Raw genomic sequence first — 14,947 nt, forward strand, 5'->3', positions numbered from 1 at the left:
CTGTGCATGCAATTCCTGTTAACCCTGTGAGTAATTCTCAGGGGGAAAAAAGGAATTGAGTAGAACACGCTATTCAGATGTTTTCTCCTGCAGCAATTCTTAGAACCCCATGCTTTTTTTAAAAAAAATAATTCACCCCTCCAAAGAATTTATAATTTCCAGCAAAATCTGAACACTAGATAACACATTAGTAACCTACGTGTAAAGATCATGCGTATTTAATTGTGTGAATAAAATTTGCCAAAGCCTTTTTTTTGTTTTCAAGAGGTTGTCCTAATTTTAATGAAGACTTTCCTTGTTTTTAAACGCTTTGGGTCATTCTCTGCAGGAAATGTTGGTATTTCACTTCATAAGGAAGGAATACAAAGTATCGTAAAATGTAAATTGATTCTATTCATTGCTGTGTGTTATATGTGGGGGTTTTTTGATTAATATGGACTTGAAACACTTCACCAGCAGGTGTGAGAGTTCAGCTTGAATCATTCCAGTGCAAAAGCAAAAATACTTGTCGGTTGCCAAATGTCACTCTTCATTTGAGCTGTGGTAGTAAAATATATTCAGTTGAGTGTTTTGCTCTTTTTTGGCAGTGGTCTGGTCTAATTTTGGACTGCTACCTTGAATTGTAATCTGAATGTTCGCCTCATCATGCGGCTCTCAGTTGTGTAATTTTTGAGTGAGAGCATATTTCCTTCAATAAGTACAGCTCGCACAATGAAGTTTGGGGTGACTTCGGTAGCTTTTAACCTGCTTAAATGTAGTTGAAACATACAGTGTGTTTTTGTAGGTTGTGGGGGTTTTTGTTTGTTTGGGCTTTTTTGTTTGTTTGGGCTTTTTTGTTTGTTTGGGCTTTTTTGTTTGTTTGGGCTTTTTTGTTTGTTTGGGCTTTTTTGTTTGTTTGGGCTTTTTTGTTTGTTTTTAAAACCATTGCATACAATGAGATTTTTGTAGTTTTCATCTGTATTTTGGTTAGCTGCTGCTCAGCTGAGGGGCCCAAGAGAAGGCGGAGGTGATTAGTGGGATAATTCCTGTTATCTCCAGGATCATTTTATGCTCGCACCATTTGTGTTTGTCTATCTGCTTGCTTTTAAAATGGCTATGAAATGCCATTGATGGGTGGCATAACTCCATCATCTCTTCTGATGCTGTTTAAGAGTGTGTGTACTTTCATGTTTTTTCATATTTATGTCCCTGTTTGTTCCTGAATTTTTTTTTTTCCTTCCTGGTGCTTGGAATACTCAAATATGCAGAACTGAGTGAGTTTCTCAGTAGGAAAATCAAGCTTGAAATGAATTAGTCCAGGACTTTGTCCTGGCAAGTTGGCCTCTAAGAGCATTTTTTGTGTGCCACGACAGCACGTTGCACAGTCGGCTGCTGAGTGACCAGTCGCAGCTGAAGGAGGACATGGATACCTTGAAGAGGAAAAACACGCAGTTGGTGCGAGAACATAATCACCTCCAGCAGTCTTGTGAGGAAATGAAGAGACTTCACGATGAGGATCAGAAGGAGATAACGGACCTGCGCAGCCAGCAGCAGCAGGTAAGCTACAGCTTGTCGTTTAAGTGCTAGAAGAGATCTTGAACTGCTCCTTTGATAAATAAGGCAATAAAACCGAATGTGCAGCGTTGCTGCCTTTTGTGCCTTATCCGTTCTAAAACATCCACCTTATATTTTACAGAGCTAGGGGAGAAAACGAGATTGTGGATACTGATTGATTTTCTATGTTTAGCTGGAAAAAAGAATGAGGGGTATAGAGTATTAGGTGGTATTAAGAAATTGCAATGCAGAGATGAAACAAATGTACGTGAGAAAGATTGTATATGCATGATAGTTTTTTTTTAAGTGGGTGGAGAGACCTTAAAATCCTTGCTTGAAGTTGCAAAGTGATTAGAGAGATGACTGATTGTCCTAGGGTATTTGATGGGACAGGGCTAGCTTTAAACGTGCATGCTATGTTTGTTCTTTGGAAAGTATCACAATAAAAAAAAAAAGAGTTATAGATATGTGGGTTTTAAAAAAAAAAAAAAGTAATTCTAGTGACAATAGTTTGGGGAATGAAGGAGGTAAGTTCGATTATTTAGGCTTGCAGATGCTATTCAGTTACAACAAAGCTACAGATGGATTAATGTTTTTGAACTTAAAAAAAGACAAGCTTTTCAGGAAGAGGTGGACGTTTCAGAGCTGTACGTAACAGGCTGTCTCTAGGACAGCGTTGTTCACATGCTCTGAACAAAGAGAAGTAAGAGTAATAGAAGGAGCAAGTGGTCACATCAAGTCCAGGGTTCACCTATGGAAAAGTCTCATCATTTAGTTAGGATAGTTCCAGTAACGTGTGGAATGGTTAAACAGAATATCTGGGTTAACTGTGCGTAGGCTGATTCACAGGGCGAACCTGCAAGTCAAACATTAGGCTTGAGAAGCAAAACCTATGCAAACAAAAACAATGATTTGCTAGGGTAGGAGGGCAAAGGTCAGAGCAAGCTGGACGTGCTGAACGGCACTTTAGGAGGTGCTTGAGGGCCAGCGCAAAGAGGAGTGAAGGTCTGTGTTTCCTTGTGATCCCTTTCTCTAACGTGACCTTGAGAGTTCTGCTGGGAAATGGTTCGGTGGCGTGGTTCAGAAGACGGCTGATGTTCTGTCTAGCAGAAGAGGTTGGCTGCGCAAACCTGGGCGAACGGCTTAACTGTTCTGTGCCGCGGTTTCCCAGTCTGCAAGGCAGGGACATAAAACCTCCAGGAGAAGGCTGTTGTATTTTGAGGTTCTGTGCTGAAGTTTTAAATCATCTGGCAGCACAGGAGGAGGCTCGAGTGTCATTGTCAGTATTTCTTTGCAGAAATTCAGTCTCACGTTAACATCGCAATTAAACCTTTAAAGAAAACAATGTATGTGGCTCTCAGTGAGAAAGTTGTGTAACTCCGCCTCTCAGCATGTCCCAGTGAATCATGGTGTCCCGAAGGGACGCCCCGAGTCTTGTCTTGGCCGTGTCATCTCTCATTTCAATTAGTCGAACGCTATTATTTATGTTGATCCATCTGACGTGTTTTGTCATCAGGCCGTAGGAAAACACATCATCTCGGTGGACTCGGAGAGCAAAAAATTGTGATGGGGTTACTCTTCGTGTGGGATTGTCGTGGATTTGCTGTGTGGCAGCTGAGCAGCTGAAGTTTCTGCTGCTCGCGTATGAAGTTTCTTGTTGCCACGGCTGTCTTCCTTGGTCCAGCTGGGACTATTTACTGTTTCTCAGACTGGGATTTTGAATGGGAGACTTTCCATATTGCACGGCTTCCTGTTTATGGCGTTTCTGCCTTCCTCCATTAAATCTCTGTGAGCAAGTTTGTGCTGAATTCCTTCCCATTTCTAGTATATTCGTCTTCCTTCAGTTATTTAGTGTGTTTTCAGCAAAAAGACATTCCGTATATGCTTTAGACAGTGAGAAGTGGTTTGTTTCTGTTTGGCTTCTCAAACACTTCATTCACAAGCCTGTTCTCAGAAAGCTTTGGGACGCAGTCTTCAGGAGAATGGCGCTCTTGAGCGGGTTTAAATCGCCGTGTGTTTACACTTCACCTGTGCCTACAGTTTATCACGTTTAGCATATCTGCAGAGGTTCACTGGAGCGTGCTAGCAAATCATGGGTCCAGCCGTGGGGGCTGTGCTCCTGAGTCCACGGGGGACAGGGAGGTGTGTGGAAAGAGCCGTGCCAGCGAGACTCGCCAAAGGGCAGCCTGGTTCCAGGACTGCTTTATGGATTAAGTCAGTGCAGCGAGCAGTAACTCACTGCTTCTGTGTGTCTCGGTTAGTTCAAGGGGACCAGTGCCAGGCTGAAGGACTTGGTCCCTTACCTTGCCTGTGCAGAGCAGTGGTTTCCCGACAGCGACGCTCGTTGGCCGCTGCCTGGGGGCAGTGACTCTCCGGGAAAGAGCCGGCAGTTTCTTTCGGTCCCCTTCCCTTGTGGTCTGCCCACGTCCAGGTTCTTCCGTGTGCGGGAGCTGCTCCTTTCTCCGAATATAAGACGCAAAAGAAGATGAGGAGCCAGTTTGCATATAGGGTAGTTGCTATGTGTTCGGTTTAAACTTCTTGTATAGTTTGTTTTCTTTTTCTTTTATTACTTTTTATTTTTCAGATAGTTAGGGCATACCTTTGTAGGCTAATGTTAAGATTATATAAATTCCTGGTACCTCTCTATATAAAGCATTTATATTTCTTCCCACCGCTCCATTGAGGCCAAATTTCAATTTAAAACACAAAAACATTAAAAATAAGCATAGCATTAAAAAAAAAAGGGGGGGGGGGAAGGTAAGACCTCATTTCAGGCCCTTTTTTAATGCCTTTTGAGAAGGAAGAAGGACTAGATTTGCTGAAGCTCATTAAGGGATTTCTGCTGTTGTTCCTGGTCGTTTATCATCAATGTTGCTATTTACAAGATTCTTATGTCAATGGAAATTAATTTGAAACTAAGATTCAGGTCAGACTTTATTCATGTTTAAATGGATTTCTCTCTTCCTGTTAATATTTTATAGATAGCTTTTGAAACACAGACCTCTGTGGGTAGTTCTCTGATGAAATACTGTATGAATATTAAAAAATATGCCTATGTGTTTAACGCATTTAGGGTAGATTTTGTTCTCTTGAAGTTTTAAATTATTTAATTTGTTCACGGAGGATACAAGCAACCTGTCATGAATGCCACCTCGTGGGCATTTCCTAAATTGCAGCTATCATTTGGGTCGTCAAATAATGATTATCTCTTGCTAAAACTACAAAGCACTTGGAAAACAATGTGAGTTTAATAACTGTTGGTATCGTTAGAGATTTTCTTAAACTTGTGCGCTCTAAGTTGTGATAAAGCAGATTTTTTTCCCCAGTTAACATAAAGCAGAAATAGCAATGCTTAGCATAGCAGTAATGCTTAGAAGAGTCTCAGTGTTTTCTTAGTTGTTAAAAAGAATTATTCTTCAAATTGGTTAATAAATATCATTCTACTATTTTCTTGTGTGTATTTTAAATCAAATTTATTGGACTGATTAAAAACTGAGTTTCGTAATACTGTTTCTGACTCTTTTTTTTAGGTTATGAAGCAAAATGGATCATCAGAGATACTAAATAAACTTTATGATACAGCAATGGACAAGCTAGAAGGTGTGAAGAAGGATTACGATGCCCTAAGAAAACGGTACAACGAGAAGATCGCAAGTCACAATACGGACCTGAGCCGCCTAGAACAGGCTGAGGAGGAGAACAGACGTCTTCAGAAACAGATTGACATGCTCATGAAGCAAAGGGACACAGCAATACATTTTCAGCAGCAATATTCAACCTCCCTTAGAAGGTATAAGCAGATTTTGATACCTTCAGATACTCTGTGAAAGCAGTGACCATTCTTATGTAGCACCTTACTTTCTCTAGTATTCGTTACCTTGATGTAATGAGTAAGCATGCATTTCTAGATAAGATTTTCTGGAAGGTCCTAGAAGGTGGGATGGGGATGTTTATTTGGAGAAATGGTGCTTTTTCTTGAGAAAGCAATTTCCCATTTAGGGTCTTGGAACTGTATGAGGAATTTTAAGCATTGTTTAGCTCATGTGAGAAAGGGTAGTCTGCTTTTCAACATAGCTGTAGGCGTGGGAGTCAAATACAACCAAAGTTTTGTTAAACCTCAGACTTAGTGTTCCAAGCCAACTCAATGGGTGATGAATCCATTGACATATATATCTTTATTTAAATGTAAAATACAAGTTAATAAGAGGATATGGTTTCTGAAAGGTGGGTAGCAAGTTAAGATGTTCGCAAGAACAAGTGAACTCTTCATGATACTAGAATTGCAGACTGTGTGGGACTCTGCGGCAGAGCTTCACGCAGGCGGCAGAGTTCACTGCATGCAGGCATCTGGGAGTCTCGCTTCTCTGCGGAGGTGCTGTTGCTACGAGCAGCGCAAGTGCCAGACCAGAAGGACACAGACACTATGTCACACCACGCTTAACCTCTCTCCGCTCCTCCTTGATACTAAGCCTGCAGAGATACCTGTGTGGGGTAGGAAGAATGCTAATATACAGGAGGACTCCAAAGAGCATCCGTGGGCTTGTTGGGAATTTTTTCACCGACGTAAGTTAGGGATAATACACAACTCTCACAGACTAATGCCAAAAAGTGTTGTTTTCCACTTTTAATATTTCTAAAAGGTGAGATTGAGCATAGATAGTAACGTACACATGAATAGCATGTACGTAGTTGCGATACATCTAATGAAGTAATAGGAGAATATGAGTAATAAGAGAGTAAGTTCTGTAACTTAGACTGCCACGAATTCTTGAAAGTGAGGGAAAGCCCAACACATACCACACGAAACACTGCAGCCACGCTGATACACGCAGAAGCTCAACATGTTTGTGTTCTGGCCTTGTGATTTAGGCCTCCTTCTTGAGGAAGGTGTGGTTTGATGCCGAGCGGAGGTTGGTTTTAAGAATTTCATGAAAGATATTCATGTTCCTGTGAACCAGTGATCCAGCTAAATGAATATAACTGAACTTCAGGAATTTTTGCCTTTTCGGTTGGCTTTAGGCCTGGACTACTTTTTTTTACTTGTTTCTATTTATAGGAACCTTTATTTGTCTTATATTTATGCCCTTTCTTCATAATCAAACCCATATTTCTCTGGGTAACTGGCTAAAAATTTTTAAAGTCCATTTCAGGTGAGTATAGTTTTCAGAATATAAGACTTAACTAACTTGTAGTTTGAGGGTGAATGGGCCATCAATTGCAGAACTATTTTTTTTAATACCAAGTGTAAACACAGTCAAAGTAGGCTTTAAAGAGAGCAGGAAGAGTAAGGCTCCAGTGGTGGCCCATGACTCATTTTGAGTGAATCTTTGGCCTGAAAAAATACCAGCAAACTTTTTCAGGCTTTTTTCTTCTATCTGTAACGTTGTCGCAATAATACACAGCATAGGAACCTACCAAGATGATTCAGTTGGTGAACAGTTTGCAGATTACCCATTTGCTATACTAGCTATCTAATTCCTATGTGCTAAACCTTACCCTATGTGTCTGTCTCTGCATTTTGAATGAGGGCTGTGGCACTTGGACAGAGAGGGTGAGGGTTCTTTTCAGTATCGGTCGCTCCTTATAAACCCATGCTCACTGCTGCTGACCCACCTAACCCTGCTACTTGCAATCTGTTCACAACGGGTGTTAGAAATGGGCTTTCTCTACAGAAGGCATCTGGGAAAATGTGATCCGGCTGCCTGTATTTCCTCCTTAGGAGGCAATGCCAGGTCATGCAGGGCCAAAGTGTTTCAGCTGGAACGTTGCTTTCAGGTTTTTATCGCTATTTAATACGAATGTCCCTCTGTGGCACGCTTTCCTTTCTGATCGGTTCCCTGTGCTAGTGTGCTTGTCGTGGTTTGGCTGGGTTTTAGTGGGTTTTTTCTTACATTTTTTTTTACTTCCTTACTGATGACATTTATGTTGTTTGGCAAACACTGCCTTAAATGTTTTCTCCTCCCTCGTCCTGTATCTCCCCAGTGTTGTCCCTGATGTGACTCCCAAATAGCTTTCAAATGTAGTGTGGGTTCTCACATGGCAGCGAGGTTGTTTGGCATAGTCTCTCTCTTAGATTTCTGATATACCCTTGTCCGTCCCCTATAGTATATTCTTCTTACTTTCATGCTCACAGTTCTGAAAAGACAAAAGAAATCCAGATGGTAATATATTGGGTCTCCTGTACTGCCAGCCCGATGATCTCTTAAACCGAAGAATTTCCCAAAAGGAGCAGGGTGATGATGGTTTTGAAATTACTGGCAGATGCCTCAGTAATGCTATGGCAATGCCTTGAATGCGCTCAGGCTTTCAAGGAAATATCTGAAACTGGGTCTAGAGCTCTCCCCTGGGAAAGGTCAGGCAACATGCTGGATTAGATGAAAAATTGCAGTTTCAAACAGCGTGAGGCATGTGTGTGTAAGAGAGGGAGAGAAAACCAAGTGAACCAGAGAGGTTTGTGGGCACCTGGAATTTGGATAACCCTCAAAGCCCATCAGGTTAGGTACAGCGTTTCCATCAATGGCATTTTCCTCGGAGTTTTGGCAAAAACATGCAAGAGAGTCTTAGTGTCCAGGTGTGGTAAAACACTGCTCTCGGGAGAAGTTCCTTTCCAAACTAATAGTGAAATTGTCCGCAGAATTATATTCCCACTTTTAAGAATGCTTTGTCAATATAAACACAAAAGTTAGTGCTTCTCATTTAAACTTTTGATGTCCTTCTATTTTTTGATTGTGCCGTACTTCGGAAGGTTGTAGTGAGAAAGTGCATATGGTTTAGTCTGTGTTAAATTTAAAAAAATTACTTAAGATATTTTGCATTTCAGTTTTACTGGTTGACCTACTGATGAAAGCAAACAATAATGTTTGAATTACCTGGTTTTAGTTTCCTTCCCTGCATTTTTACTGTAAACTCACTTTTTTTCCCTCCTCTAAATTGTCCATTACCGACCTTGTGGCATATTTGGGCATGTGAAAGTTGTTCTGTTTTTTCCAGTTTCTGCATTTGTTTTCCTTCCTCCCACATGCCTGGGAGTGTTTGTTGGGAGAGGGAATTAACTTCTAAGACAAGCAGAGCTCAACACAATAAACAAGGTTTAACTTGTGCTATGAAATAACGGTAATATTTTGCATTCCTTTTAGAATAATTTGATAAAACTTTACTTTTAAAAATTAAACTAATTCTAAGTTACTTTTAACATTTTTTTTTTATGCTTCAGTTCCTTAAAGAGGCTCTCTAATATTGCTAAAGGTTCACTATTATTCCTAAAGCAATAATTAGTCTGACTTTCATTTTGCAGCGGTGGGAGTACGTTGTCCAAGGTGTCTCTGTGGTTGTGTTTTACCAACGCGTACGTTTGGTTATCCAGCCAAATCCTTAAATGTATGAAAAAGGAGAATGAGGAACAAGTATCTTAGAGGCATTTCTGCTTGGTTTTAGATTTGAATCGGTACAGCAGGAACTAAGCAACGCCACAGCACAAAACAAAGAGTTGCAGAGAGAGATGGAGCGATTACAGTCGGAGGTGACAAGGTTCAAAACAATGCAGCTGAAAGCAGCAAAGGATGCAGAAAAATACAAGGAAGAAAGGGATTCGGTTTTCAATGAATACCGCCTCATAATGAGTGAGAGAGATCAAGTCATTAAAGAGGTAGACAAGCTTCAAACAGAGCTGGAGCTTGCAGAGTCCAAACTGAAGAACACTTCTTCTGAGAAGCGAGTGGCTAGTGAAGAGATGGAAGCTTTAAGACAGGTACTAACCTATTGTTCTGATGGGGAAGGGAAATGAGTGTACACCGGTGATGCTAAAATCAGAAACGTGTGGCTGATTAATGGAAAACAGCAATGCACTGCAAAGAGGAAATTCCGTGCTGATGTTTTCCTATTGCAGTCCTTTTTACTATCCATTTATCAAGACTGCATGTTTGAAGAGAGTACCTGTCAGTTCAAATTTACTGTTCACTTGTCTCAATTCTGTTCTGCTGATTATAAATCCTTCCTTTACTGCATTAGCCTTCTGTGCCTTTTCGAGTAATGCTCTCTGTAACAATAAAGCTCTAAATACTCATTCTTTTTAACTTCTAACCTCTACAGGAACCGCTGGATGCTATCTACTGTGACTTAAGACGGTACATGATAAAGTAGTCTCAAATATTTATGCAAAGCCTGTGCTGACATGCATGTCCTTACTCATTTGTCCTCCTCCTGCCTTTAAGTTAAAGAGGATATTTTGGAGGCTTTTCACCAGAACTCAGGCATGCCTTGAAGTGTGTGAAACCAGAACCTTGGATTTTTCAGCAATACGTTCTTGAAATGCTTATACCACAACCATGTTATAATGATGCTGTTCAGATATCTGAAACCCAATTTACTGCTCGGTTTCAGTTCAGCTGACATGCATTGACTTGACCCTTTGGTTTACAAATACTTAATTTAGCATGAAATAGATACGAGCAAATGTATTCCATTGCCTATAAATCTCATTTCACTTTTTTTCACAGCATTCCATCTGAACAAAATGGCCTTTATGAAAAAATAAGGTGTGGAGCTTTTATTAAATCACAGCATTATTGAGGGACATAACGTGGATTGTGACATACGGCGTCAGAGCTTTTAAAATAACTACCTTTTGTTTTTAAGAATTCCTAGTTTTTGACCCTGTGTATTTGCCAGCTAAGTAATTTAGCTTCTACAGTGAGTGAGGTTTTAGTATGTTCCGTACCTGTTCTGCTTTCATCAAAGCTATTAAGCCAATAGAAATGTCTGTTGTTGGTCTCAGTGGAATCGGGGTAGCTGGTAGGGAATACTGATGGAAATGGGCGCAATCAGTCGTTCTGCTCCAGTTTGTTGTGTCTGTCCTTGTGGCGCTATGAGTAATTTGCCGAAGTGCTTTAAGGGGCAGGAAATGAAACTTGAATACGCGGGTGTTCCCTCCTGCCTAGGTGACTTGAAGGGCTGCTTGAGTAAGAACAGGAAAGAGCCTGGGACCGGTGAGTGAGCTGCTGGCAGGGCACAGGCACACGTTCTTCTTCACCTCTGGAACTGGCCCATCAGAAAGCCGAAATAAACGCTTCTATAACATACTAAAAGGTGTAAAATAGCAGTACTGTGAGTTTTCTTTTTGTTCCTCTTTTCCTTTCCTGTAGCTGGGACTCCTTTGCTTGTGAGCAGGTATATTCCGGCGTCACATCGTACCGGCTCGCTGCAGCCGCTTTCGATGTGTAGGGGCTTTCTAGTTCTGGCAAGGCAAATGTCTCATAGGTTGAAAAAATATATCGATCAAGTGATACGTTCACTTGAAATAATATCCAAAAAAACGCCCCTACATGAGTGGGATTGTCCTGTCAGTGAATAGTTGGTCTGGTGCTGGCCAAAACGGAGCTTAATGTTCTTGGCTCTCCCTGTGATGTACAGCGGCTTTACGTGCCCTGTTCCGTAGCGCCCATTGATTGAAACAGTGCTGAATCCATTTAGGTCGCTTTAAATGGAGCTGCTTCTGTGAAACCTGTGTCTGCTAGAGTACCTTTTTGTGTCCCAAAGAAATGCAAAAGCAACTGAAGGGGAGAAGAGGTTGAGGCTGACGAGGCGGTCTGTCATCAGCAGTTACTGATGAGGTCAGTCAGCCAGTTTCCTAGTTAGATACTTAAGCTTTTTCGGTCACACATGCCCAAACATAATGGCTTAATTTACATCCCAAATGTAATAATTGCCTGGCATTAAAGATGATAGAAGAGATCTCAGGATTTTGCTCTATGGACAGTTTTGGATTAAGTTCTTGGGCATTTGGCCACTCAAAGCGAAGGATTACATGGTGTAGATTTGCCCTTCTACTTGCCCAGCAGTATTTTTGTTTGGCATAATCCTTTGCTCCAGCAAGTACTTAGAATGTCGTGTTTCATCTCGGTGGTAGTCAGCTTTCCCCTCTGTCTAATAGCCCTGTTGTATTTTATGCTGTATGAGGTTGTTGCACTCTCTTCGGGTGAACTTCCTTCAAACATGAGAATTTGTCACAAATTCAGCGTCGCTCTTCAAACCAAACCACTCTAACGCTTCCGAGCAGACGCTGTTCCAACCCGCGCCAAATGGCACGTCGCTCTGTGCTCTCACGTTGTAATTCTGTGCCAATGTCACAGGAAAAAGACAGAGGTGAAATTTTACTGCTGACCACTGGAGGCAATGGCTGCTTTTATTCAGATAGTTTATACCGAGCATGCTGGAATAAACTGTGGCAATTTGGATTTTTTCCAATCACCTTAAAGTACTGCAAATTCCTGTTTAATGAAGGGTTTTCTGGGACCTTTCCCTCTGCCTTGATACTTGATGACTTTCATCTCTGCTGCATGCTGGAAAAGACTTAATGCTTTTGTGTAAGTTTTATATACGTGTTTGAATGCACATTTTATAGAGTCTGTAGTTCAGCTGTGCAAAACGTTGCTTCCAGTACTAAAACTTGTCTGCACCACCAGATGGGTCAGGGATTTCTCTCTTCAGTTACTGAGCAACGGAAGCTATTACTGACCTTGAAAAAACCTGAGTGCTCGGGTAATTGCCATTTACTGATATGTTTAAAGTTCATAAAGCGAGTCATTAATTCTAGTGCTTGTCTGTTACTGTACAGCAAAAATACCTGTTTTAATACCGTTGCACAACTGTTTTAACAGCCTGCCTAGCCTTAATTAGATGCCGTATCTCAAAAACAATTATGTTAGTAGAGAAAAACGCAGTTGTCATCCATGCTTTAGATACTTAATCTTATTCCTTGCAAATTGTAGAGGGAAATAGAACGGAAGTGAGTTCATGACACGGTGTCTTTCTGTCTTTAAGTATCTGGACCCTTTCCTTCTTTTGCTTTTCAGATATCAGCTGTCTCTGGTAATCTTCCTGAGATCAAAACATTAATAGTTTCCAGCTAGGAGTGCCTGTTCGTAGCAGGACTTCTTCGGAAGCATTCAGCCCGTGCCTACAGAGAGCTGGACCATCTAAAAAATTTAGTGGCGTGAAATTTAACTGTTTCAATGCCTTATTCTACCAACTGAAAATCTAGTTTAAACTATTTTAAGAGGACAGATTGTATTTTAGAGCTACATTTTACTTACCTTTTTTTATTATAATGCAGTTGAATAGGATGTAGTTTTATCTTTGAACATTCTGTAGTTTGCACGTTGGTATCTTGATGGCATGTGACTTTAATGTCCCTTTAAAACTGATGAGGAAGCTATAAGAAACTTACTTAGCTGGGTTGTCTAAATTATTTCAGTCCTATAAAATCGGGGCAGTTGCTTAAAAATATCTGCAATATAATCCTAGCCTTTGCCATATTTAAAGTCTTTTTTAAAAACACCAAGTCTGGTTAATTACCTTCCCTCATTTAGGTTCCTCAAAACTGAGTGCTCCCAGATTCTCGCTTACTTTTGACATAGCGCTGTGCTGCTCTGACGGTGTGGTATCTTTAATGGCATATTTAATAGTCTTTGCTAGTACGTGCTTGTATGTAATGTGAGCACAGTCTGCTCCCATGTTTTAGAACATCAGTGGTAAACTCTAGGCTTTTAAGGTGTCAGTGTGTATCCAGTTGGAAAGATGGACTGTTTCCTTTTGTACTTAACCTACTGCAAACAATGGATCTTGTTTTAGGAGCTGAACTCGGCTCTAGTGGAAAGAGATCGAGCAATTTGTGAGAGGAATGAGTTGCTGGAAAAATACTGTCACGAAGTCAAGGACAAAGCTGAGGCCCAGAAGGAACTTGACCAAGCTTGCAAGGATATAGAGACAGTGAAGGAAGAAAGAGATGTTGCCAGGAAAGAGAGAACAGAAGCTATCATCCAGAGAGACCATCTACTAAGGGAATATTATCAAGCCCGTCAGGTATTGCAAGTCTTTACAGATTACTTTTTCTTTCTTAGCATCAACGGGTCAGTAGTTTTCAAGAGATCGATTGAAGGTCTGGGCACATTAGCTGTCTTCCCCTTTTTCCCTTGAGTCACTCTAAAACACCTACGTATAAACTCATGTTCCTCAGGACACAGTGACAGAAGTTCTTGTTTGAAAGAAATACAGTCATGCTTCATATGAAGTTTCTGTTTGTAAAAGTAAATGGCAAATAAAATACTGTGACCGAGCAGGTGGCTAGGCGGTTTATTACCTGCGGGTAGGCTTGTTGCCGTCTGTAACATGTGGTGTTCGTGCCTGTGACCTGCTCAGGATGTTAGCCACTTATAATACTTCATAAAGTAAGTTAATTGAAGTGTGACTATGAATCTTCTAATCTGTACATGCTCGTAGGATACAGATGCTGTTTCTGACAAATTATGTCTCCGTGTGGGTAGTAACATACTTAAAATTCTGCACACTTACACGTGCTCTTGTCTTGTGTGCAATACTAAACATGTAAATACAACTGTGAATGCTTACATATGACGCAGTATGAAAATGCATAGTATCACAGCTTTTCTGCTCATGAAATAACTAAGGAATATGAAATTATTTAATATTAAACTGGATATTTTGGATTGTTTTCATTAAACTTTATTCCCTTTTTATTGAGTACCAGCCCTTTACTGCTACAAAACAAGTTTTTAGTCTTGCCTGTCACACTGATTTGTCAATCTGGAATGACTGGCAAAAAATAAACTACATTTTCAGTTGTACTGGGAATAACAATTCCATTGTGTTTTGGTTCTTCATGGCCAAACCACGGGATTTTGGAAGCTTGTGCTTTTCTCAAGGAGGTTGAGCAAGCTTGGGTGAACTTTGCAGTGACTTAGCAATGGACCCGCTCAGATGCTCAACTTTGGCAGAATCCAGATCAGAACTGACATTTCGAATACAGGAGTCTGTCTGTTGATCTGAGTGGGGGTTTTTGATTGTCTTTTTCCTGCCAGTGGACTGGAAGAGAAGAAAGTGATCCTTTGAAATGGAAGAGACAATGAAAAGGCCAGACCTGACTCTTCAGAGCCTCTGTTTGGTCTTACTTGTTCCTTTTTTTTTTTTTTTTTAAAATAAATATTGAGGTGAGCAAGTAAACCTGGGATTTAAAGTTCAGTGTTCTTATTTTTTAATACAATAACTCCTTTAGAGAAAGAAGAGCCTTTAAAATGTATTTAATGTGACTTCATAGCCTCTCTTTGACATACATGCGTTCAGGTCTTAAAAACATTCCTCCATAGTTTAATCTTGAACCAAATGACAGGTCTAGTCAGAACCATTTGATTTATTTATATTCAAGTTAGCCCCACACAGCTATTTCAGTGTTTTTGGTGGGCTGTCCTGTTGTAGTTGCCTTGTGTTTGTTGTGCTGCAAGCTTGGAATATTATCTCTGTATCTGTCTTATTACTGTCACCACCTCTCCTGTTCAAAACAGAGAATGTTAGAGGAACAAGTTAATTTAAGATGATGATAATTCTTGTCTAAACCAAGAAA

At 40.5% G+C, this 14,947-nt stretch overlaps 1 protein-coding gene across 3 annotated transcripts in view; it reads left to right on the forward strand.

Moving 5' to 3' along the window:
- Window positions 1-14,947, forward strand: part of DLG5 (discs large MAGUK scaffold protein 5) — a 112,118-nt gene that overhangs the window by 60,537 nt on the left and 36,634 nt on the right. For 2 of the 3 annotated variants that reach the window (XM_064464907.1, XM_064464908.1), the window contains exons 5-8: window positions 1,353-1,536; window positions 5,064-5,323; window positions 8,968-9,280; window positions 13,162-13,392. In XM_064464907.1, coding sequence (XP_064320977.1) covers window positions 1,353-1,536; window positions 5,064-5,323; window positions 8,968-9,280; window positions 13,162-13,392 — 988 coding nt within the window. Of the gene's footprint in view, window positions 1-1,352; window positions 1,537-2,496; window positions 2,539-5,063; window positions 5,324-8,967; window positions 9,281-13,161; window positions 13,393-14,947 lie in introns of those variants that run through there. The other variant, XM_064464909.1, reaches the window with a different exon arrangement.

The sequence above is a fragment of the Phalacrocorax carbo genome, chromosome 13 (genome assembly GCF_963921805.1).
Source record: "Phalacrocorax carbo chromosome 13, bPhaCar2.1, whole genome shotgun sequence".
In the NCBI taxonomy this organism is placed as follows: Eukaryota; Metazoa; Chordata; class Aves; order Suliformes; family Phalacrocoracidae; genus Phalacrocorax; species Phalacrocorax carbo.